Source organism: Poecilia reticulata, linkage group LG11 (genome assembly GCF_000633615.1).
Source record: "Poecilia reticulata strain Guanapo linkage group LG11, Guppy_female_1.0+MT, whole genome shotgun sequence".
Taxonomy (NCBI): domain Eukaryota; kingdom Metazoa; phylum Chordata; class Actinopteri; order Cyprinodontiformes; family Poeciliidae; genus Poecilia; species Poecilia reticulata.
Window position 1 is genome coordinate 1,258,289 of NC_024341.1, and position 25,792 is coordinate 1,284,080.

Here is a 25,792-nt window from a genome sequence, read left to right on the forward strand (position 1 = left end):
TTACTAACAATTTGTGCTCTTGTGCCAAAATCCTGCAGCCATCCAAACCTTTAACACAAAGTTAATGTGAAATGAGCTCAATATGTTACATCAGCACACTGGGCTGGCAGTCGTTTTAATTTAAGCCAACGTTTTAAAAAGTGACACTTTCCAACCTGCAGAATTTCTGATTAAAGTGACTTTTATGAGCGAGTGTCCTGAAGAGGCCGGAGGCACAAAGTGCTGCCCTTTCCCCACCTGTTGCTGCACACTGCTGATCAGCTGGCTAACTAATGGCTACTACCTTTTTTCCTCACTAATCTATTTGTACTGAAAGTTATTGTCATGAAACTCTTATAACTTTAAAATGTTGTGACTTACAATGAATATCCTTTATTTTCCCCATCACACTTTTATTTTGTGACTTTGTACATTAAAACATAACATTACAAAAAAATAGATGCAGTCCAACTGATGTTTACTGTCAACCTGAAGCAGGACAGACAGACTGTCTGCTTCATCTTTCAAAGGAAGTTTCTGTTGGAAAATATTCTTATGCAAAATCTGTAGAAGCTCCAAAAGTCAAATCCAAGCACCGACTGCACAACGCCCTCTCCTGATTGGTTCTGCTCTGCATGAGCTCACTGAGGAGTCCTTTTGGTTTCCAGGGGCAACACCATCTACAACACTTGCATTAACCACCGTCTCTATACACAGGCCAACAGGAAAGAACAGAAGGGAAGAAAATATGAACAATCATGAGTAAACACTGCTATACCTGGTTACAGTTTTAGTTAGAGCAGCAGCGGCTCATGCTAACTGCAGCCTCACACTGAGTGTACAGGAAGTGGTGGGCTGACCATTTGTTTGGGTTTGGCTTGAAAAGATTGTGCAGCATGAAATATTCCCAAAGCAAAAGAACAAAGAGCAAAGAATGACTGAACTCCGCCTGTTTGAATCAGGAAGATAAAATAGCAGTCATGCTTCTTTGCGTACATTTGTGTGCCCCAAAATAGATCCAGAAAAGAGATAATGAGGGTTATTTAAGGTTAAACTCAGACTATGCTGCCCACTGGCTTTCACTTGATAGTCACACAGTAAGGTGGTCAAAAGGTGGGAGTAGTTTGGTCAGCAGATGGTTGGCAGCTTGGCAGATCAGAACCAACAGTCCAGAGAAAGATTAAAAGATCTTCTTCTTCTTGCCCTTGTCAATGGTCCTGCAGAAACCAGAGCAAAAATGCAGAGTTACAACTCAACATTTATCAGTCATCTGATCTAAAACCTGATGAGGTTTTAGATCACATCTCCCAGAATGCTGTGTGATTCTGGATCTGATTTCAGCGAAATTATTTAACTTTCTACCAGATGTATTTTCTATTGATATTCGTCGTGTATTTTGTGATACATATTGTTATGAATCAATAACTATGTATCATTAAATATATGATCAATATCAATTGCAAAGCCCTACTTGTATATGTATATGTATTTATAGTCACTCTTACAGTTTTTGAGTAAGTTTTTGGCAACAACTTCTCGCTGCCAAATTTAGTGTTGCATCTTTGTTTAGTGACAATAAAGTTTAAGTCTGACTAACAGCTGTGTGCAGGGTTAATGAGCTTTGGCATCTTCCTACGTTGTTCTAAATTGGTTATGTTGAAAAGCATATCCAATTCAAAATGTTTTAAACTAGATAAAGGTTTAAAAGCAAACTTTTGTTGATTTTAAAGTTTGATTATTATTTCTCTCATTATTTTTCCCTCTCTGACATATTCTGTGTTGAACGCAAATAAAGATTTATTCCATTCCATTACCTGTTAAGTTCTAGCTTCTGCTGCTCCAGGATCCTCTGGTGGGTCTCCCAGGTGTTCACCTCCTCCTCAAACTGACGCCGCTTCTCTTCCAGCTCTTTGTACTGAGCTTGCAGGTTTTTCTTCATCTGCTCATGACGCTTCTGGAGCTACAGAGACAATAGAATCCATTCTGAGATCTGCTCAGGGAAACAAACAGATTTAATCCCGCCCCAGCCATGTACCTCCGCTTCAGAGTCTTGGAGTTTCTGGATCTTCTCTTTGACCTTCATGTCAAACACTTGCTCCATTTCCTGCTCCATCTTCTTCATCTTGGCCACGTGCTCACGCCGCTCCTCCTCCATCTGAGCTAGAGGACTCCTGGAGACAAGGACACAAGTTCATACACAGCAGACGCTCACAGGCTCCTCACCTCTCAGAGGAACAATTTCCAACACCAGACGTAGAAAAAGGAGGGAAAGCTCTAATGACTGTTGTCACTGGAAGCCTTCTATGGCAGACTGCTTTCAGAGAGAGCTGACAGAAAAGAAGCAGAACCAACCTGAAGCCAGAGTTTCACACAGACAGAGGAGTTCTTGTTTCCTTCTGAGCAGAGGGGATGGAAGCTAATATCATTTCTCTGATATTCATTATGATGTATTGGGTAGGCTCTCATGGTGGTTGAAAACCAGCCAGTCACCCAGATGAACTACGCTCCCTCTGACTTCCAGCCAGATCTCTGAGAAACACAACATTCAGCATTCTAACGTCTGCCTGGAAGGCCCAGTGGGAGCTGAAGGGGGATTTATACATCTGAAGCACAATGGTAATTATAAATGATCTGTTTGTGTCATCATAAGCAACAAATCAACTAATAGCACAATAAATTAATAATGAGTTCAAAGAGATGCTTCCCTTTAATGCTGCAAATATTTGACACCCAGAACCAAGTGGTTAGTTTCCTATTTTTTTCTTGCCTGTTTTCCCTGCCTAAGCTGAATGGATTAATATTGTTGAAACATAATAACTAATGATCCATCTTAGCTAATGTTTTGGTTATTTTGTTCATTTATTTTGAATATTTAAAATGTTTTCTCTTGTTCCACTGTTAAATGATTTTATAAGTGGATGTTTTTTTCAGAGGGTGTGCACTGATATTCCATTATTATAACTATATTAGTTGAAAATGGTCAAAAATGACAATATGGTTTAACAGCATAATTTCTGGGACAATTTATCATTCAGTAAAGTGTCATCATGACCTGGCCCAGCTGCTGATTCTAAACGCTCACCAGCTAGGCCGAGAGCTAGCTCACAGCTGGCTTACACAGCTGAATGTTTTAGCATTTATAAAGATTTTACTGATTCCAGACGGAAATATTCACTTTGGTCTCCAAAGAACTTTATAAGAACTTTATCCTCAAAGTTCCAACAAGTCCCAACTCTGGGTCGCAGAAACCTCTTCCAAACCAGACATGTCTGTTCATGAATTTTTAAATATTAGTTGCCATGTGAAGCGTGACAGATGGAGATTTAGGTTTTCTCTGATGTCTGTCACTGGGAATATTGGAAATGTCTTGAATGTTCTCTTCTGAATAATCTTTCTCCTTGTAGAATAATGAACTTCAAATGAACTTGGAAATGACCTCATAATGATGAGCAACAACAATGTTTTCTCATAGCACATTTCTGCTGATGTCTTTACTCCCTGGTTTTCTGTCGACATCCATCTCTGTGTTCCAGACAGCAAACAGTCACCAAGCCTGGCTTAGTTTGATCAGGACCTCCATTCACATCTCCCCAAATGAACCAGACTTTCTAGACAAACAAACTGCAGTTGGAATTAAAGTGGGCTAAATGGCTGGTGAGAATGAAGCCTAAGTTTCTTCAGCTTTTAGAAAGCAAACATGTTTCATGAAACCTAACATGAAGCATGTTAGGTTTCATGTTCATCTCATGTTGTATTCACCCAATTCCTCTATCTGGTATGGATCTAGCATTCCCTGATAAAAACCCCAGATTTCATAGAGAGCAAACAGACTAAAAGTAATGCAGTTAAAAAAAAGATAGGAGTCAGGAGAGAGGCGAAGCTGGAGCCTTTTCTCAAAGGAGTGAAGAAGTGAGGTAACTTACATGCCATCAGGTGTGTCAGGTCTAAAAACAAAGAAAGAAAGAAACGCACAGACACTTAGCATGCTGCCATAAATCATGCATTAGCTTGTGACAGTGTGCTGGTGAATAGTGACAGTTGGAGCTATTGGTTTAGCAGTCAGATGGTGCCTCAGATAGAGTTGGATTAAATCCAGCTGATGACCAGTTAGTGGGGGTTAGTGCTGGCTAGTTTGGATAAGGAATCAGTGAAGCTTTAGTCAGTCTGTGGTCTAAAAGGAGCTTCAGGGTCAAACTGGGAGCAATCAGCTCCCAGAACCTCCAGCTGGGCCGCTAAGCTAACCCTAGGAGCCTTTTCTTCACTAATGTGACCTGTAGGAGGTTGGTGTGGTAAACTCACTTGGTTAGCTGGCTCTTGTTCTTATTGTTGTCAACTCCATTATAGGTGACAGCAGCCAGCTTCCTGCTGCGGTAGTTCTCATAGTGGACGTTGTTAGTGACATCCTTCAGGTCCTGCATATGAGTCCTGAAACCAAGAAGAAATCTGTTACCTCCTTTATGGGATGAATCAACAGGACTTTTCGTTTGGTAAGCTGCAATGTCATACGAGTGAGTTCATGTAAACCAGGGGTCTGCAACCTGCAACAATGGTTCTTAATAACTCCAGCAAAAACTTAAGAAGAACCAGCAAATATTTTTAATTTTAGATATAACAACAAACAGGTTCTAGTCCTTTATAATTTGATAGTTATTTTAAATCCTAAAAATAGAAATCAAATGGTTCTTTCAAAAGGACAACACATTTCCTGTAGAAGACATTCATCTAAAATTAGAAGCTGTCTTTTTTTCAGAAATTCATCTAAAATTTGTGGCTCTAAATGTCATTTAACTGGCTGTCCTGCATGTAAAAATTGTTCTTTAGGCTGTAAAAGCTGTAGAGAGATGTGGGCTTTCACTCACCTTATCAGCATGTTACGGAGAATAGTAAAATCACAGTGGTCTCCATTTTCAACTGCAGATAAAAGAGGAATGATTGAAACAGAGCTGCTAACAGTGAGGCGTCACAATGTTCCCAAATTCTGACTTTTCCTTGAAAACCAAGTCATTATTCTTTACATCTAAATGTGCACCAGGCAGCAGCTCAGTGTGGAATTAAGCGAAGTAAAAACTAGCCCGCCTGCTGCAGTACTGCAACATGCCACAGTGTGGCATCCCATGCATTCCTCCACAGCGAAGCTCACCACAGTCCTCTGAGGTTTCTCTGTGGTAGAGTGACTTGCATAGCTTCTCAGGGACCTTGCCCTCCGTCTCGCTCTCTTCCCGCCTGCTCTTTATATTTATGCTGACATGTTGCCAAAAACATTTTTGGTATTCCAGATCTCCCTCCCAGAGGACGGCCAACCCTCGCCCAAAACCAGTTTCATAGCAGCACGCCTACAACTCGTCTAATTGGCCGTGTTGTGTTCAGTCCTTCAGCTTGGTTTTTCCATATTGATCCAAGCAGATTCTTTATGTTTAACTTGTGTTTACTGCTTCAGTCATCTGCTGCTCTGTGTGCTGCAGATGTTCGACAGGTCTTCCCACAGAGCCACGGCAGCTTCCTGTGTCATGTCAAACAGCGTGAGACTTTCACATCCTCTCAGCAAATGAAATCTGTAGACTGTCCTGCTGCCTGCCTCAGAGTAACAATCTTTTATTCTGATTAAGCTTTTCTTCACTTGAGCTATAAACAGAAATGTAGTTCTAAAGGTTAAAGTTAAGGCATATGAAGTTATGCCAACTTTATATGCCTTAATTTGCTACAAGTTAGTCATCTTGTCATCAAAAACGGAACAAGCTGATGTTGGGAACTTACAATATTCAAAATGCATTTCAATAATATTCACACCACATGACTGTCACATATAACCACACATTTCAATATATTTGATTCACATTGTCTCTTCTTTTCTCTCTCTCACTCAGTACATTTCATTATAGTCACCTTCCAAAAATAATGGCCTTGGTCTTTTTTTTCCCAAAAGTGATTTTTTTTGTGCCTAAATCATCTTTTGGCAATAAAACGGGGTAATTTCTTTGCCAAAATAGCCTTTAGTCCATTATTTTAGGAAGTCGACAATGTGCATCAGAATAAGACTTTGCATTTGTGAAATAGTCTACATGATGCGTTTCTCTTAGTGATAAGCTACTGAAATAAGTACACTTTTTTCTAATATTCTATTTTCCAGTGTGTCAGCAGCTCAACATGCGTGGAAACTGTGAGGTGTTCAATAGTGGGACGTCCCATTGGCTGCTATTGATGAGCTAACAGCTCTCACCTTCAGCCACGCCCCAGGGGTACTGCCTGCCCCGGACCCGCTTCCCGTTGACCTCAATGATTGTGTTGCTGCCAACTACAGCGAGGGGCAAACGATCCTGCAGACAGGAGGGAGAGGACGCCGGTTACATGGCTAGAGACACATGTGCCCATGATCACAAACATGCATCTGAAACCATTTCAAAAGACTCAGAGGAGCGTCAAGGAGGAGCTGACCTTAATTTTTCTTATCATCTTCATCTCCTCCTCATTGTCCGTTTCTGGGAAGTCGTAGATTTTGATTTTATGCTCATGGATTTCTTTCATGATCTGCATGCAGCACAGGAACAGAGGGGTGTGGGATGTGAGATAAACACCCAGAAACATCAATAGTTACAGCTGAAGGGGGTCAATACACAACAGGGGGTCAGACCATCAGCCAGGTTGCTCTAACGAGACACTCTGACGCTATAAAGCAGCGTTAGTGCAGCTGTTATCAGTGTCATTAAACAACACAAACCTGTATGTAGTCTATGAGGTTACATAATAAAGATATGTTGTGTAATAAATTGATTTTAATTTATTAAACTAAAATGAATCAGCAACAAAGCAGATTAATATGAGCTGTAATGTAACAAATAACTGATCTGGAGATATTTATTAGAGCACACAGAAAATCCAGCATCAAAGGGAAAATAATCTACCGCCACAGTTATCAAATAATAACTAGGTCTGTTTCTTTAATACGGTATAATCAGGACAGTTTGGATGAGGCATTCATTAAAAAAAACAAAAAAAAAAACATAAAACATGACAAAAGCGACTTAAAGGGAAAAAAAAGTAGGTGGAGCAAAAAATTATATCAACCATGACAGAACAGAGAAATAGAGAGGAAGCTATGAACTCTATGTCCTGAAGTCACAGCTAGAATCACAGTGACTGACAATTCAAATGTTGTGGTTTCTGTAGTGAGCATGAAACTGTGTGGGTTGCACCAGTATCCAGGTATATGTGCGTATGATGAAGATGTAGACGTTTCCTGTTAAAGCTGCAGGATGTAATTCTGATGTAGGTCTTTTTTGTTTTTTTACATATTTGCTAAAACTGTCACTATGTCTTGACAGTAGAACATGAGGCAGGTAATCTCTGCCTCCTCTCTGAGCTCCTACTGCCATCTGCAGAAACACACCGGTCAGAAACAAGTGCTATCAATCACCCTTGTGTAAGATCTTCCACATCCTCCCTATTGCTCTTGGCTGCGCTATGCTAGTAAGTACTCCCAGGTTTTGTTTTGGGCAAATGCAGACCCAAAACATAGAAGTAATAATGTATTCAATTATTTAAACTAGTCTTTAATCAATAAGTTCAAGGTGTATTTGTTGGGTTTAGAACACCTTTAGAACACTAAACGTGTTTCTTTTTAGTGACAATAAAACAATGTTAGTGTTAGGAGAGACAGCCTGAGGATGCCTTCATGATTCAAAGGAAACTAGTAAAGAGAAACGGCAGTGGATCACATGAACTCAGTAAAACTGTACAACTGAAGAGGAGGATGAGTGCAGCTGCAGGCAGACTGTAAACACACACCTGTTTTTTGAACTGTAGACACTCTTCCGGAGTCATTGTGTCAGCTTTGGCGATGAGGGGAATGACGTTGACTTTTTCATGTAACCGCTTCATGAATTCAATGTCTAGCGGCTTCAGCCTAGAGACAGCAGCAAGTCACAAGGTTTCAGTTAGTAGGACAGACAAGAATTCATGATACTGGGTTCATTCAGAAAGCAATGTTGATCTGTATGCTGTGGCAGATTTAAGGAGCCCATGTGCAGCTGTCAGTTTGCTGCCATAGAGTGTCTAAGACAGAACCAGAACTACAGACAACGAATTGCACTGACTCAGGCACCTGACTGGGACCATTACACACACAAACTTATTACAACAGAAGGTCAATAATATCTGAACCAGAATCAGCATTGTTATCAACATGTTTAGGACATATTCCTAAACCATCAGCTGTTGTTCTGATGGTCTGAGGAGCAGAAACCCAGACTCCCCATTCAGCAGAAGATGCTGCAAATAACCTCAGTCCATATGGTGGCAGACCTCAGAGGTGGACACAGTCCAGCACACCGGGTCACTGTGGGCCAAAGGGCTCAACAAGCATCAAAAACAAAACCCTCTTCTGGTTAAGGAGTCCTGTGTGGCCTGGTGTGTGCGTGTGTGTGTGCGTGTGTGTGTGTGAGGAAGTTTGGCAGTAGCAGCAGCAGATGAGAGGAATGAGGTCTCCAGGTCAGTGAGCTCAGGGCAGATTACACCAATATTATTCTAGCCGCTTAGCCAGCTAGGAGGCCGCAGGCAGGACGGGCCTGAGCATGGCCAGCAGTCAGCCGGGTTGGCAGTGTAAACACACAGAGCGTCCTGTTAGCAATCACAACCTGAAACTGCCCAGCAGCACTCACCCATGACCAGACGGAGCAATGAAGTACAGGCAGCAGTGCACTCTGCTGTCCGGCATCAGCCGCCTGTTGACCCGCGACTCTGAGTTGAGGAAGTCTTCAAACTTATTGTCGATGTAATCTGTCACCGGCTGCCAGCTGGAGAGGGGAGAGGGGGATTAGAAATCAAGGTTAAATATCAGAGCAAAAAAAAAGATGGATGTCTAACATTCTGCTCTACAGTCTAACATCTATAAACTTACCAAACTTGTATGTATTCTATTGGAATCTCATGTGACAGACCAGCACAAAGCAGTCAAGGATTGTGAAGTAGAAGGAAAATGATACATGGTTTCCAAACTTTTGTACTGATTGTAATCTGAAAAAAATTGTGTGTATTTGTTCATCCTCCCTGAATGAATACTGTTTAGAAGCAGGTTTCACAGGGCGAGCAGCTTTCAACATAAACTTGCTTCCTCGGTCTTTTATAAAGACAAGTTCATTTCAGATGGAAAGCCTGTCTGCCTGTAGAGCTCAACCCTGGGTCATTCTGTTCTTTACTACCTGATTATAGTTATGGTGGGATATTTACTGACATTGTCATGCTGAGAGCTGAAGTTCCTTGTCTGATTACAAAGTTTCTTTCCAAAATTTGCTAAATCCAATTTTCCAGAAAGTCTGACCAGCTGCTCTGCTGAAGAAAAGTTTTCCCCCATGATGATGCTGCCACCACCGCATTTCACCATGGGGATGGATATGGCATCAGTAATGTGCAGTGTTTTCACCAGACACAGCACCAGGCATTTATTTGCCATGTCCCTCTACATGACTACTGCTGAACTGCAGATGTCAGTTCTTCCTGCCAATGGATTTTATTGATGGAAACAACAATACACTCTTTTTCAGATGTTTTTTAGTAAAAGATGTTGAAAACCACAAATTATTTTTCTTCCATTTCACATTTATATTCATCGTTGTGTTGTTTTATCACAGAACATTAAAATAAAATACACAAAAGTTTGTGGCTAGGAAAAGATAAAATGGGGAAAATATTAAGCAAAATGAATACTTGTGCAGCCATCAACATTAACATATAGATGAGCTCACCAGTTACTGTTGTCTACGGCGTCCCCAAAGCCAGGCGTGTCGACGATGGTCAGCAGAAGGTGGACCCCTCCTTCCTTTATCAGAACCTGGGACTGCTCCACCTGTCATCAATGAGAACACATGTAGAAAACGGGGTTTGTGTCGGTTATAGTCTCATTTAGAAACACTTTGCTGAGGAAAATTGGGGGAAAAAACAAACAGGAATCACAGCATGGAAGTCCCCATATAGCAATGGAAGAACCCACAACATAACAAGTAAGAGCAGCACGGATCATGTTTGTTTGGTGAGGAAGAACCAAGAGAACAAAGATGCCTCTGAAGGCATCAATAAGGTTGGGGGAGGGATAGAGTGGGCTTTGATCAGCAGACCAGTGTGGGGTTGAGACACAACTCGTGATCAGCAGATCAACTTTGATTCAATCAGCAGATCTGAAGCTGACCTCGGCTTCCCTCATGCTGCTTTCAACAGGAAACCTCTGAGTGAGAGATGAGATGCAGCCATTCGGTCAGAATTAGAATGTAATGTTTGTCACTGTACACATGTACAACGAGATTAAAGCCAGCTCCACAAGAGTGCAAACAATGTAAGAAATATATGCAATATACACATAAATATGGTGGTATTTACAGTGTTAAATCAGTTAAATTTCGACATACACATATACACAACAAATAATTAGCACATTTGAAAGTTCAGACTCAGACAGACTGTTCTTTGAGTCTGTTTGTTTTTGAGCAGATCCAGAAGACAAATTAGGTGACATAGGATGATGAAAATTAGTTTGGGTTCCCAAACAGAATTAAAATAATTCTTTTTCATTACTTCAAAGCCAGAAGTTTATTACTATTCCTATTTGGTAAGCCCAAATGAGGCAAAAGCATTTTAAACTTCTGATCGAGTTAACAAGCGGCCCACCAGTGGATGCATTTTAGAGCTACACCTTAAAGCCACTTCTTATCAGGAAGAGAACGATGTTCCTTCACTCCAACGTGGCTGATTCTATATGGTTTATTCATTATATTAGACAAAGTGCCAACTAAGTATAATTATTTACAAAATAATGCAAAGTTAGCTCTTTAATGGACTTTCAATGCAACTTTTAAAGCAACTTTGCATTAAAAGTGTAATTATTTACCAAATGACACTTCATGACAACTGTCAGACACTTGTTCATGTACATGAGCAGTGTTATGTTCATGCACATGACTAGTTCATGTACATGTGTTGCGTCATGTTTATGACAGTGACATGTCTGTATTATACACACCCCATCAAATAAAGTGTTACTGCTAATTTAAATTAAAAAACAACAGTTCATATTTAAAATTCCCACCAGGAAGGCTGAAAAGCAGAAAACAAAAAATAACTGCATTCATTTATGAGTATTTAATTTAAAACAAACCATAAATTATGTTTCAAAGTAAAAGACTTATGAAGATGTTGACTAGTTGACCTTTGTGTAAATGTGTAGGATTGTTGTGGAGACAGCTTGAAACAGACTTCCATCTACTGCGCAACAGGGCTGACTCAATCCCCAGACACGCCCCGTAAAAACAGTGAGCTCATGGGAAAAAGCTGGAGACCAGATCCGCCTTCCTGCTGAGGTGCATCAGGGGGAGAAGGACTGTCCTGGTGAAACAGGAGCACATTCAGCATGTGTTCTGAAGCAATGCTTTACTTCCTTCCTGTGAAAACATGTTCTGCACCTCCTGCACCCAGATAAGCTAGCCTCAGTTCTACTGATGTTATCTGCCGTCACTTTTATGACTGGAGGTTTTCAAAGAGTCCCAGACTGGAAGCTATTATTATCATCATCATGTGGCTGAATCTAAACGGTTTATTCATAATATTACACAAAGATGAACACTTTACTTTTCAACCATATGTGACTTGATTCAACATTAAATTTCCAAAAATGAACCAAGGCATCCATTAGAAGTTGCACTTAGTTTAATGAAAACTCCACTAATTCATTCATGTATTCATCAAATACTTCTTTACTCTTCAAAGCATATTTCTAGTGTTGAAAACTCAAAAGTTTTCAGTTTACAGTATCAGTAAGATGTTTAAAAATGAAGTAAAAGTAAACACAAAGACTTTTGATTCGTTTTGTTTTTTTAAAGAAGAGTGTTTTCTACCACATCCGGTTCAATGGTTCAAAGAGAGAGAGAGGGAGCAGATAACAGAAAGGCTGAACAGACCTTCAGCAAAGTTGCTCTGTCTTATCCTTTTTATTTTATCAGAGCAGAGACAAGGGAATCAATTCTCTAGGAAATACACACAGACTGATGGTTTTCTAGTGCTAGTCATGCTAATGGCTAATATACGATGCTAGGATAAGTAAAGCCCAGTTTGTAGTGATTGTTTTCACAAGGTCAGAAAATAGATTTGAAATCATGTATCTATTTTTTCTAATGTTCTAGTTCATAAAGGCACATCAAAATCAGCTAAAATTAGCATCAACAGCTAGGAGCTATAGAAAAAGCAGATCAACAAAACTGGAGCTGAGGCAGAGTGAAAAAACACAAGCGGGGCTGAGCTGAAAGGTGAGAAAAGGAAATGAAAATGTCCTCAGTTGTCCAAAAGCATCTCTGTGGTCCTGCAGGAGATGGCAGCATGATGTGGCTTTCAGAGGGGCCTCCAACACCTGACACCAATACACACAGCTGGCCATGAGCATGTGGTTTTAGGTCAGAGCTCTTAGTGTACAGGTTCAGTCTGTTACCTACATACGAGTACAAATGGCTCAGGACATGTCAAAATGTTCAGCTTTTCTTCACAGACAAATCAAATTGTCAAATCAAACAATTTCCCACAATGCCAAGGATCCAGTACAGTCAACTGGTACACACTGACTTAAGAACAGATCCCCAATGATTAACATCCCAACAGAACAGAATGTACTCTGACCTATGACACTGGAGGAATGCCAAAACCAAAAAAATAAATAAATCAATTCACATAAGAATCCTGATTCTCATTACTTCAATAAAAATGTTTAATTTAAAATGTCAAATTGATTTAAAAAAAAAAAAAACAAATCCAATATTTGTCGGCCTCCATTTTCTATCCATGCAGAACGTTCTCTATCCACAGAGGAATGAATACTGAACGTTTATCTGTTATGATGAAGAATTATGTACATTTGTATCATTCTTCACTAAATAACAAAGACTGCAAACCTTTATATTAAAACAGAAATCATCATGAATAATTGTTTCGACTCGAAAATTAATTGTGAATGAAATTGCTGCCCTAAGAGTCAAAATCAAATTGTAAGATAGTAAAAGATTCCGCCCCTATATGACACACCTGTACATGCTTGTCCTGAGCTAAATGAAACTAACTCTTCAGTGAACTAGTTCCTGAACTAGAACCCAGGACGTGTCTGTGCCTCAGTGGAACAAGAATGTCCTCATTCCCCAGGCAGCTTGTTGGCTAATCAGCAAGTCCCTGCCTCATGCACTCAAATTAGTCAGGAACTACAAAGACACCCACCCAGGTTTTCTCACGTCCAGCTAACACCCAGACATACTCAACTGGATTATGACAAACTGCATTCCTAGCAGTGTCATCACATTCTGGCAGCCTTTGCAAATAAAGGAACCACAAATGTGTCCAAATCTTCAGTCTGTGGTTCCTGGAGAGCTGAAGAACAAGAGCTGTCTGTTCTCTGTTGTAATCATCTCAGTGATCTACCAGTAAGCTTCACTTAAAGCCCCCAATTACCCAAGGACTGAAGCAAGGGGTGAATCATGTAGCATAAAGTCTATGGGAACACATGCACGCACGCACCCTAAATCTCCTTTAAGAGCTCAGGGGTGTAAACAAATTGGAAGCAGCAGTGGGTTGAGGATAGACGGAGACCCTCAGTATGTTGCCAGGAATTAGCTGAGATTTAGAGTAAAGTAGAAGATCCGAATGAACAGAGCAGGACGAGGTCCCCCCCTTCTTTACACCAACTGCTTCACTTGTTCTCCTTCAGCAGGAAGCTGCAGTTCAAGCTACAGGTGTGGGCCGTTAGTGATCCATCTGCCACCGCAAGCAGAAGCAACGCATAAAGATTCACTTGAAAATACAGAACTTTTTTAGAATCATCTACAGAAAACTGAAAGTCTTGCAGCTTTCATAAGCGTTGTTGCTTCCTTTATTTGTCATAATCAGGACAACTTCAGCATTTTACGTTTAAATAAATACCAGAGAAAGTGGGAGAAATTGAATTAAAATCTCTGAAAGGATCTTTCTTCCATCAATCAAACAGAAACAGTGAGTGAGAATTTGAACAAACCATGTGTTGGATGATACAGCAGTTTTCGGGGTTCATTCTGTTTTCTTCTCAGGCTTTAACCTGTCAAGTTAAACTCACTAATGAAGATTTCTGTCATACTTTTTGTGTGTAGCACAGGAAGAGGATGTTGCTTTCATCACTGTTTTGAAGATGATGTTTAAAGGAAGTCATGAGAAATATAAAAGTATGAAGGATCTTTGTCACTTTGAGAAATGAGGCCAATAAGTAGGATGTAATCCAGACCTACATGTGGCCTAACACAAAGCTCCTGGCTCAGGGAAGTAGAATACACTTCAGTAGAATATACTTGTCATAGCAGGAGCTCGTTTGGTTTGAGGCCCAACACACACTGACATGGAGCAGATCTACCATCACTGCAGCAGTGGCTCTAATTGGCTCAATTACAAAAGATCTGCAGAGAAACATCAACCAAAACCAGCTACTACATCCAGCATTCATTTATCCTGTAGAAGATAACCTGGCAATGTTATATCACTGCTATCAGATAAAGTTTTTCATAAAATTCCTGGTCCATAAAAAATGAAAACAAACTATTGTTTCAGAATATCTCCTGCATCCACCATGTTCTGAGTGGCCAAACTAGTTCTTCTCTGTGATGAACTAGTATGAGTTCATCACAAACACACATTGCTGCAGAGCCTTTATTTTAAGCAGTTTATCTTTAAACTGCTTGATGTCAGAAAATGTTGATCTTTCTCTATTAAAACTGAAATAATCACCAACTAAAATCTGGTGCAACAGGAAAGGTGGCAGTAAATATTAAACCAGACTAAGCATATGGATTTTAACCTTCCAGCTTCTAGGTTTTTCTCACCAGGTCATAAAACCTTCATTATACACAGATTATCTATCTACTGATGTCATGACATAGTGACAGTTGGACAAAGGTAAAAAAAACTTTTTTTCCTTTTTTTTAAAGAAAAGTTACATACTGTAGCTTTAGCCGGATGCACACCTGTGCATGCATTTCAAAGCAACAAATGAAACACACTGTGACCTTCTGTGACATCATTTAAAAATCATTATTCAGCCAAGATATCAGGAGAACTGAATTCCTCTCCAAGTACAGCTCATCTATGGTTCCAAATCTAAGAATCCTTAAGTTGAAAGCCTCATACAACCTTCCTGCTGAACTACATTCACAGAGTGAAAATAAAACTACTCACACCTCAAGTTCATCTGTAAGTTCAGTCAAGCTGCAGTGAAGTGCAGCACGGCCCTGTGGTGTTTGTGTTGTGTCTCATTCATTGCAGTAGTGCCATTATTGAAGTTACCGATTGGCTCTGCTCTGCAGAGTTTGCATTTAGCTTGATGGCAGGCAATGGAGCGCTGCCCCTAGAACTTCATGTGGTGTCCTGCAGTCAAATAAAGGTGGTTCTAATTCAGCTCTTTACATGAAAAAAATTCTCAACTACACTGAGATACAAATAGGTTTATTTTGGACGCCTTGGAGTCTAATGACACCAGAATGAAAAGCTTTGGCCATAACAACCATTGTTACATCTGAAGAAAAAAGGGTATCTTTGCAGCCTGAGAACACTCCAACTGAGAAGTACGGGGTGGCAGCATCATGTTGTAGATATGCTTAGCTGCATAAGGGACTGGTGCAGTGTACTATCGTCTCAAAAAAATAATCTCAAGGCATCACCAAGGAAGTTAAAGCGTGGATCCAAGTGGGTCGTCCAAATGGACACCGTCCTCAGCATCACACCAGATCACTTAGCGAGGGGCTTATGCACAGTAAAGTCCATGTTTTAGAATGAAAGTCACAAAGTCCTGATCTCTGGTGTGAGAAGGAGTGAGGGCTGCTAACCTGTTGTGACAGGAGGAATGGGACAAAATTCCAGCAAACTATTGGGAGAAGTTTGTGGAAGGAAACCAGTAAACGTGACCAAAGTCAAACAGTTTGAAGGGAATTCTATCAAAAACCAAGAATCCAAAGGAAGTGGTAAACAAATAAAAAAAAGGAAAGCATTTAGTAATTCTAACTGATCTGAAAAGGGAATGTTTAATCGCAAGTAATGTCAAACAAAAACTGCCCTTTATTAAAAGTTTATATGAATATTAACTGTATTTTTTATATTTGTGTAAGATTCCATGGTAACGTGAAACCATGTCAGCCATGTTAGTCAATTTATATTCTTCTCATCTGAATCCAGTTTTGACTAATAATCTGATGGTAAAAAAAATAAAAATCAAGACCAACAGTTAGCTTCCAACTGTTGCAACAAACATTTTATTCATTTTCCAATAAACATGTTGGTTCGGCTATAGATTTATTTCATATCCCAATGAAAAGACACATGTGACACTTATGCTTTGCAGCTCAAACAACACATCTGGGTGCGTTTAGTTCCAAAGTTTTGACTTCAATCATGGCCACAAATGAGATTAAGTGGCTGCGGTCCTGGCCCTGACAATAATTATGCAGAGATTACACAAACCGTCTCCTCGTTCTTTATAGCAGCAGCTATCCTTTAATAATGCAGTCAGTTTGTAGAACTTCATGTTCAGAAATAATATTCAGACTTTTGTTGGGAAAGCTTCGATGGGAAATCAAAATCAATAACGCTTTTTGCAGAAGAAAGCCTGACTCAATATGATAGACAGATTATAACCTGGAATACATGCAAATATTTCCAGTCTGTATCAGACTCATCTTATTAATTATTATGTTTCCCAGTAGGGCTGCAGGACATTAGAGAAACATAATGAAAATATTATAGGAAAATATTGCCTCAATCTCGTCTGTTGCATAGATAGGTGCTTTGCTGTTACCATAGCAACCAAATTGGACACTGATGCAGTCTAGTGTCAGAGTAAAGCAAACCTCATTAAGCTTTAGCTTCTTACAATAAAACTGAAATGTTTCATTATCATGACAATATAAATCCAGAGAGACAGAAAAATGACAATACTGCAGTAGGTGAGACAGATACAAGTGGACAGCAGCCCTCCATGAGTGTCTCTACCTGGACAGTCTTTTTGATCCTGTGGGAAGGACCGGGGTAATCTGGGGAGTACAGGTCGGTGAGAAAGAGCGAGTTGATCAGCGTGGACTTCCCCAGGCCAGATTCTCCTGCAAGACAAAGAACAAGGACAGAGTGACTGATTTGGTTGGGAGGGAGGAGAAGAATGCTCCACTGGGTTTCTAATCGCCTTCTTCAGGCCAAACTGACAGTCTGCAGATGTTTATCATCTAAATTTCTGCTGCAGTCTTCTGCAGCCAGACATTCTTCACATGTTTCAGATTCACACAGGAAATGACCCTTCTCCACCCCCCCACCTCTCCTTCTTCCTAAATAAGCAACTGATAACATTAGGCGAGGAAAAGACAGACAGGATGGAAGGGCTGTCTGTGAGTAAATTATTTTCCTGTTCGCATTTCAGCAATCTAGTCAAAGAATCTCAGGGAGAGGGAGGAGTCAGCCGCAGAGACAATCCCACAATCTGTTAGACCCATAATATTTTGGAACAGCTGCAGTGGAGAAAAACACAGTGACACATAAAACCTGGAGAGCATGGCGGTGGTAAGCCAATCGCCTCAGCAGGGCGTCCCGGGTGGAGCGCAGGGCAAGCTGCTGAACAAAAGCGCTACTGTGAGCAGAGGAGCAGCCAGAAAGCAGCCTGGCCTGTTAGCCAACAGGCTGCTTCTGACCTTTACAAGTGGTCAGTCTGCAGCCAACAGGAGCCACAGCTGCCAGCAGCTCAGCCCATCAACACCCCATGAACATTGAAAATAAATGGGAAGATGAGGGAAAAAACAAAAACAAAGGAATCTTTCTCTAACCGGCCCAGAGTTAGAAATACTTTCAAGAAAGGGCAGTCACATTTATCTTCCAGCAGAGTGGCTCAGAAATGACAACTGGCTGTTGATAAAACAGTCAAAATGACTAAACAAAATGCCTTTACACACTGTGGACTGATAAAGGACCAAAAAAGACATTTTGTGTTGGAGAAAAATGAACTAAATGTCACATCTGATACAGATATGAGGGGGTTAGTTTTACTGAGCTCCTACTCGGCCTGTCATGATAACCAAGTTTGCTGAGCAATTAATTGTCTCAAAAATTATTGCGATAAACAACAATATTGTTTGAAGACCGTTTTAAACTGATGTAATGGTAATGACATAATAATGTCATGACAGCACATCCTGGCAAAAATAAATAAGTTTTCTTCTGAAAATAAAGTGTAACACTAGAACTGGTAAACAAAATTAACAAAACAACCAAAAACAAAAATGAAATGGACTCTCAGTCTCCGTTAACAAAAGACACACTTGAATAAAAACTAAACACAACATAAAAACAAAGTGGAAATAACATTTAAAAAAACAGATCATAAAGTCTGCAAACCATATTGCCCTTCAATAATCATTAGATTTAGATATAGAAGATGAGCATATATGACTACCTGATGCAATAGTTCACTCCTCCCTTACGCTAAGGAAATAAGGGAGAAGTCAGGAAACCAGAGTAAAGCCTGTTTCCTCCAGTGTCATCAGTAGAAAGAGGCAGGAAGAAACGATATAGGAGATAAATTAAAATGAGGTTGATCATTTTCATTTATCATGCAATTGATTTATTGTTTATCGCGACATCTTTTACATCTCCTCACTGTTTTACCTGCAATGGAAACAAACAGCCATTGGTCTGATCTGAACCAATCAGAGTCTAGAAACTCTGCTAACTCAATATCAACTGCTGCCAAAAAAGGTATTCTGATCATCCATACGATGACAGCATATTTGGGCTACTGTATGTAAAAAAAAAAGAAAAAAGAAAAAAAAAGATCAAAATTAATTTAATATTTTTACAAGAGATTTAATATTTTCTGATGGTGAAAAGTTATAAAATTTAAAGTGAAAAAAGGATCATTTTCCACGATTAGAGGCATGAATCCACAACTGAGATATTCACTGATATTATAAAGTCAGACTTTTGTATCAAAAATGCCAGATGTCTTCCAACACTGAGGTAGTAAATTTATGAAATGTTAACTTCTTGTGGTAGGGTCAGTATAATATGGATATATTTTGTTAACAATTATAAACCCTAAATGAAAAGATCATTTAGGGTTTGATATTAACATCTGTTTGTTGATCTGAAATATTTAAGAAAGAAAAAATAATAAAACAGAAAAACTGCTTAAGAAGCAGATAAATTTTTACAGTCCTCCATGCGACCAGTTGACCCCTGTCAGTTCATTACTTGCAGTTTTTATATGAAGAACGTTTTTGATTTTCTCCCATCACTCTGTGTCCTGCAGGAGGAGGAGCCATCTCAGAGAGCTGCCTGCAGACTGAGGCTCACTTCGCAGCCAGCTTGCCTCCTTTAAAGGAAATTTCCAGCAGCTGTGTAAACCATGTGGGTTTATCCCAAAGCCCTGTTTGCTATTCAGCAGGATGGTGAAGGGAAAGTAGGAAAATCCTACCTCATGAGGGAGGGACTGCACTGATTCACTCTTCTGTAACATGCAGGTGATGTAAAGATGCTCCTTTGGTGAATGAAAGGGAAACTTTGAGTGTTTAACACAGTAAGCTGTGACCTTTTCCCCACTGCATTTACAAATGCCACTTTCCATTCAAAATATGCAAGAAAAACTCTGAAGTGGTAGAAATCAGTATCAGCAAAGGCATCAATTTGTGTCATTTAAGTGATGCAGTAACAAAACTGTCAACTAGGAACCAAATGCACTCCAGGCTCCAGCTGCAGTGGCCAACATCTAGATCAGACTCTGCCAACATGGAAATCACTGCCAAACATTGACTTTGACTATCAAATGGCTCTGTCCCACTTACACTTGTTGGCTCAGCCAAAGTTCCAGCAGTGAGAAAGTAAATATGTTGGAACCCTTACAGCTTGGAACAGTGATTCAATTAGCAGCATTGGATTCAAGCACACCTCCCTCCAGGATGTCACAATGTGTTTTTGTGATTGTTGCAGCCTAAAAGTGCAGATTTTGCAGCACCTCTTTGAAAAATTTGCAGTCAAAGTTGTGATTTCCCTGCAACCATATTATGTTTGCCATAATACGGTCTTACAAAAAAGTTGAAATTACTGCATATAACTTTCCCCCCCAAAAGGTAGGATTTTAACTTGGTTAATATTTAAAATGCAAGTAACATTTTCAAGTATGTCCTAGAAATAGCACCTTAATCCAAATCAAAGCATATCTTTGATTTGCTTTTATTTGCTTTGACAACTTTGAGGAGTTGTCAAAGTGCAAAAGGAAAAAAAAAGTAAAGGTTTTTGCTTTTTCCAGCAGTAAAAGTTGAAATAAAAGTGACACACCAGCTTTCATCTCACAGGTTCGCCTTTCAAGAGACGCAGTCAAACAGGAAGTGACTTTTGAAGGGGCCAAAGGGATTGGTCAAAATCCAGCCAAGTTGCAGTGATCGGTAAAAAAAGAAGAAAGTTAAGAAAACATTACGGTGATTGGTCAGATTTTCTGAAAAGTTGCAATGACTGGTGAAAACGCAGTTACTGTGCAGCTCAGTGACACAAATCCCACTTATTTATGTGACTGGTGTCCTGAAGATACAAGTTTCAAATGGGAATGTTTTTCAGGAGTGACATCTCTGCTTGTGAGGCTGTGCACTCACAGCCCTACAGCTAGCTAAAAATATGTAATACAAAGCTTTTACCATCACTTTTATTGTCATCACAATATTACCAGAAAATATCATGGACTGAGTTCATTTAGCCAACCCCTAATTCAAGGTTGTGATCAGAAATCCAGCCTATGTGAAGGGGAATAGACCCTGAACATAGAACAATAAAGAAAACTCAGAAACTCTGAATGAAAATCATACATTCAGATTTTCATTCAGATCTCAATGAAAATCTCCATCCATGTCCATGAAGACATGGATGGAGTCTTCATCCATGTTCAAGATGAAGACTTCATGATCGTGTCCTAGGAGTTTCATGGTCCTGTGTTAAACAGCTGCTAATATTACTCAACTCTAAAGTTCCTAGTTTTGCAGTCGCCTGGAGAACATTTCTCAGAAAGAAAACTAAACTTTGTCCCTTTCACAGTAGTATTTTTCCAAAACTGAAAGAACCAAACAGGATTTTTAAATGTATAAAAAAATTACTTGAAACAAGAAGTGGGTTTTTACCACAATTTATGATTTCTGGAATATTTTTCTCAGAATTTTACATTTCATAAAGCCCACACTCATCAAGTCCCAGCAGAGCTGATGTTCAGGAACAGTTCATTCAATGGTGAACACAAACATCCTTCATATATTCTGACAGGTATGCGGATTTTCTAATAACTCTGCTGTTCATATTACATACATGTCATGAGAAAACAGCAGGGGAAACTCCAGAGCTACATGCACAAACAGAGGGATACGTTCCACTGAGACCAGATTCTTAACCCTGAGGCAACAGGCTACTGGAAGTCCTGGGTCTTTAGCACAGGATGTGACATCGTGTGGCCATTCGGGGCCGTTTCCTGTTCAGGTAGCAGCACATAACAGGAGAGAAAGGAAAGGCCAGACAGGAGGACCTCCTGTTGAATAAGCTGACCAGGCGTTGACTTTCAGAGCATGAATGGAATGACAGGAAGTCTCCTCCCTCCACATAATTTAAATGAGACGGATAATCACATACACACACACAAAACACACACACACATATACATGTCCTTTTATATTCACAAGGACTTTGCATTGACTTTGTATCATTTCTACAGCCTAAGCCTGACACTTACCTTAAACCCCAACCTACCAGTACATGCCTATCTTATGCCTAAGTCTGACCTAAACTCAGTCCTAACCTAACCTCTAATCCAAAAAAGCACCTCTTGTTGTGGGGCCCAGGCTTTGACCCCATAAGGACCATCCAGTCCCCACAACAAGGTAGTTAGGAAAATGGTCGATACAGTGTCTCAAAAACAGCCCTCCATGGTACCATGAGATCAGTGACATGTGATCAGGGGAGGCAGACTTAGATCCAAGATAGAATATATCTTAGAAGATAATTTATATTGCTATATTCACCCAGTGGTTTGAACTATAAAGTATTTATTTTTCATTTAGCTTAACCAATTTTGATAATTTTTTCTTCAAAAAAAAAAAAAAAAAAAAAAAAAAAAAAAATCACTGAATTTTCGTAATTTCCCATTCAAATGCTCGGAAGTGCAGTTGGTGAGGCAGCAGTGAGCTGAGCCTCACCTTGGATTGCGTAACCTCTCGCTTAACTGCCACTCAGAGAATGTTCCTCCTGTCTGTACGTCGCCAATAAAATGTTTGAAAAACATATATGACCTAATATTCCATAATTTAGCTTATGTATATAGTGTACAGTATTTTTTGTCACCAACTATGTGTGTGTAAAATGTTTCGTGTGCTGAAGAGCGATCATAAACGGCAGAGAACAGATTCGAGGTGAGGCAGGCCGTTTTCTTGCCTCATGGCAGGGGGCGCTCATGACATTGGTCTTGTGACTCCATGTTTGCAGAGTAAGAGACAGCGAGCTAGCCACACATTAAAAAAGTCAAGTGCAGCGATAGATTTATTATTTTCTCCTCTCTTCAGACGTCAACATGGATGACTATATTTCTACACTTAAACAGTTTTCTAAAGTGGATTTTCAATCAAAGCAGGAAATAACTAAAGGAAGACCAACAAAGCAACAACCCACAAACTACTGTGTTAGATTAGCTAATAGCAGCGGTATGTAGCTATAATCTTCCACAGCTATCGCATATTAGTAAACGCAAAGTAAAAACACAAAACAAAACAAAAAACATTAAGCCTAAAAACATAGTACTGAAACAGAATGAATGTTCTGTTCTTTGTGTGGGAAATATTTCAGTATTTTTTGGTGTTGAATCCTGAAACATAAAGTGGCGTTGTTGTCAGTTGTTATGGCAACGAGTCTGCTTGTAGGTTGGCCGATACAGAGAGCGAGAAAGAAGTTGTTTTGAGTTGTACTTTGGTTTTTCCCTTTGCAGTGGAGCATAGTACAAAATTAATAATAGCTACATTTCCAAGTTTCATTGAGTTAACGGAATTATTTTACGGCAGCAGTGCATGTAAAATAATAGTTTTTCTGCCCTCCAGCGTTGTGCGCATGTGCGAAATTTCCGTGTATAAACAACATGCAGGACGTCTATACTTGTAAATCCGATTCTGATTAAGTCAGTGCCTCACCAGCTATGAATCCGCACATCACTGCATGAGATGTGTACAATAAGTCCAGTATTTAGGCTTCCTCACTACCAAATATGCCACAGTCAGCTGTTAGCTACACTATAACAAAATAGAGGTGGATGAGTGGAAGAAACCGCCACTCAGCCATCAACTGGTTGGCCATGTAAAACCAGAGAGTGGGTCAGTGGATGCTGAGGCACATGGAGCACACAGGTCAGCTGCTACTGTCCTCCACCCTCCATGCAGTCTTCAGATTAGCTCAAGTATAATTAATAGAGACCTTTTTGGAATGACTTTCACCCAGTTTTTGGTAGAAAGAGAGAAAAAAGAAAAGAGAAACAACAAACCATGCCAATGGAAATTATTGAATTTGAATACAATTAATTGATTTATTGATTATTGTGACAGGCCAAAGGGGTGTGGCTCAAGTTCACCAGACAAGCATCATGCGTTATTGTCCATTTATCATTATCGAGGCAAACTGCTCCATATATCATGATATTGTCATAGGTCATATGGCCCTACCCTACTCTGTGGGGAACAACAGCTGCAAAGGTTGTTATCTGAGCCACAGGCTGACTTTCTGTTTGCAGCTGTTAGTGTTGCATAATCACATAGAATCATATGTTACAATAAACACAAACCATTCTGTGATATTATTTTGGTCATATGCAGAAACATGTAGACAACCAAACACAGATGATTATAGATGTACTCACCCACAACCATCAGAGTGAACTCAAAGCCTCTCTTCACTGATTTCCTGTAAACTTGGTTGGGTAGATTAGCAAAACCCACATAGCCCTCTAGGTTCTTCTGTTGCTGTAAATTGAATTTACACACACACATACACACACACACAGACACACACACACAGACATTTAAATTTTTCTCCAAAGCCAAAAACTACAGTTGACAAAATGACCAGACATTCAAAAATCTCAAGGAGCATTTCATACAGATGACACTTAATTTTGTCATCTGTTTAATTGTTAAATAATGAGTAAAGACCGGGGGCCTCATGCATAAAAGAACACATTTTTCGTACTGTTTTTCAGTACGGAAAAATTCAGAAAAGTGCGGCGCACCAAAAAAATGGGATGCATAAAACTGTGCGCACGCACATGGTCGCACACCTTTCCTTTATAAATCCTAATTTGCAGGAAATAGAGCACAGCTGCTGGTCTGCAATGTTACCACCCACATATATGTAAATTAGTATAAATACCCACTAGTCTGCCACCACTTGAAGCAGTAACCATGGCGACATCCTTGTTTGTAGCAGTATGAGTATTTATAATAATAATTATTATACATTTTATTTAAAAGGGGTTTTCAGGACATAAGGTCACCTTACAAAAATACATTTTAAAGAAAAAAATAAAATCCAAATTAAATAAATAAATAAATTATGAAAATGCCCGTTTGAACAGTAGCGCGTTCAGCCGGGACTTAAAGGCAGACCGCATGTCAAAAAGTCCTTTCAGTGGGGAATATGAACGTTTATTCTAAATAGTGAATCAGGTGCATACGTTGTACATTTGCAGAATAAAGATGCTTTCTGTCCAGAAAGGCGCATTCACAAAGCTGGCGGCTCGATGACTGCAGTTGCACCGGTACTGCACGGCTCCTTCTTTAAGTTTTGCTCAGAGCTCCAGCATGATCAGTCTGGATTAATCTAAACACTAATAAACCATCAACAACTGAAGATAAATATGATCTCTGTACAAACGCTCCCGCTGAATCCTTCCATTGGCGATGTTCTCCATCAGAGCCAAAACGCTCCACAATGCAGCACATTTTTGCACAGCTACGTATTCAGGATTGACTACACACCTTAATCACCTTAAAAAGTAATCAAACCTGTTTGGAGTTAATCTGCTGATCCAACCCAGTTTTTATTTTTTAATTGAGAATGAAATTACCTCATTGATGCATTTCATACACTTCAGCGCACAGACCAACGAGTTACATCTTTATGAGACAAAAACTGAGGAAAAGTACTATTTACATTCTAGTGAGGTTTTCACATCCTTTTATTTTCTTTATTTTATGTATGCGTTACTTTATTGTTTGGGGATAAATGCGGCTCAGTTTCATCGTTTACTTTTAAGCAATAAAAACATAAAATCATGGAAAAAACATCGGGTATGATGCTTCTTGGTCTAAAACACACTGAATGTAGTCAGGTTTCAGTATATTTAGGTGAGTTTTGATGCTTTGTAGTTTGATATTGTTTACAGAAAAAGTTTGAGTGGCTGCCGCACATTTTCACGGCAGCAAAAAAGTGTGAGTATATTTACGCACACTTTGATGCAAAGTTAAGTTTTATACATGCCGACTTGTGCATAGAATATGGCGCTGCACATTTTTTGTGCACACGCACGCTTTATACATGAGGTCCCTTCTCTTAGACCAACGCAACGCTGAAGATTATGGCAAACTGGGAACAAAATTACGCTCTTTAACAAATTTGTCACCATTAGAAATGTGTGGTGTGAGTTTGTATTTAGGCCCTCTGCACATAAATTACATTAACAACTTTTGTGAAAATGACATCTGAAAATGTTTGGGGTTATTTTTCTGCTAGCTTGACA

The 25,792-nt window shown here is 39.6% G+C and overlaps 1 protein-coding gene across 2 annotated transcripts in view; it reads right to left on the minus strand.

The window, feature by feature from the left end:
* Nucleotides 1–347: 347 nt before the first annotated feature.
* septin7 (septin-7) overlaps nt 348–25,792 on the minus strand; it is a 30,906-nt gene continuing 5,461 nt past the window's right edge. Inside the window, exons 3-15 of one of the 2 annotated variants that reach the window (XM_008421248.2) lie at nt 23,915–24,017; nt 16,999–17,105; nt 9,717–9,817; nt 8,634–8,768; nt 7,762–7,879; nt 6,412–6,504; nt 6,197–6,293; nt 4,839–4,890; nt 4,279–4,404; nt 3,903–3,923; nt 2,015–2,150; nt 1,794–1,939; nt 348–1,196 (exon numbers count right to left, since the gene is read on the minus strand). In XM_008421248.2, coding sequence (XP_008419470.1) covers nt 1,160–1,196; nt 1,794–1,939; nt 2,015–2,150; nt 3,903–3,923; nt 4,279–4,404; nt 4,839–4,890; nt 6,197–6,293; nt 6,412–6,504; nt 7,762–7,879; nt 8,634–8,768; nt 9,717–9,817; nt 16,999–17,105; nt 23,915–24,017 — 1,272 coding nt within the window. In that variant the 3' untranslated portion in view covers nt 348–1,159. The remainder of the gene's footprint in view (nt 1,197–1,793; nt 1,940–2,014; nt 2,151–3,902; nt 3,924–4,278; nt 4,405–4,838; nt 4,891–6,196; nt 6,294–6,411; nt 6,505–7,761; nt 7,880–8,633; nt 8,769–9,716; nt 9,818–16,998; nt 17,106–23,914; nt 24,018–25,792) is intronic. The other variant, XM_008421249.2, reaches the window with a different exon arrangement.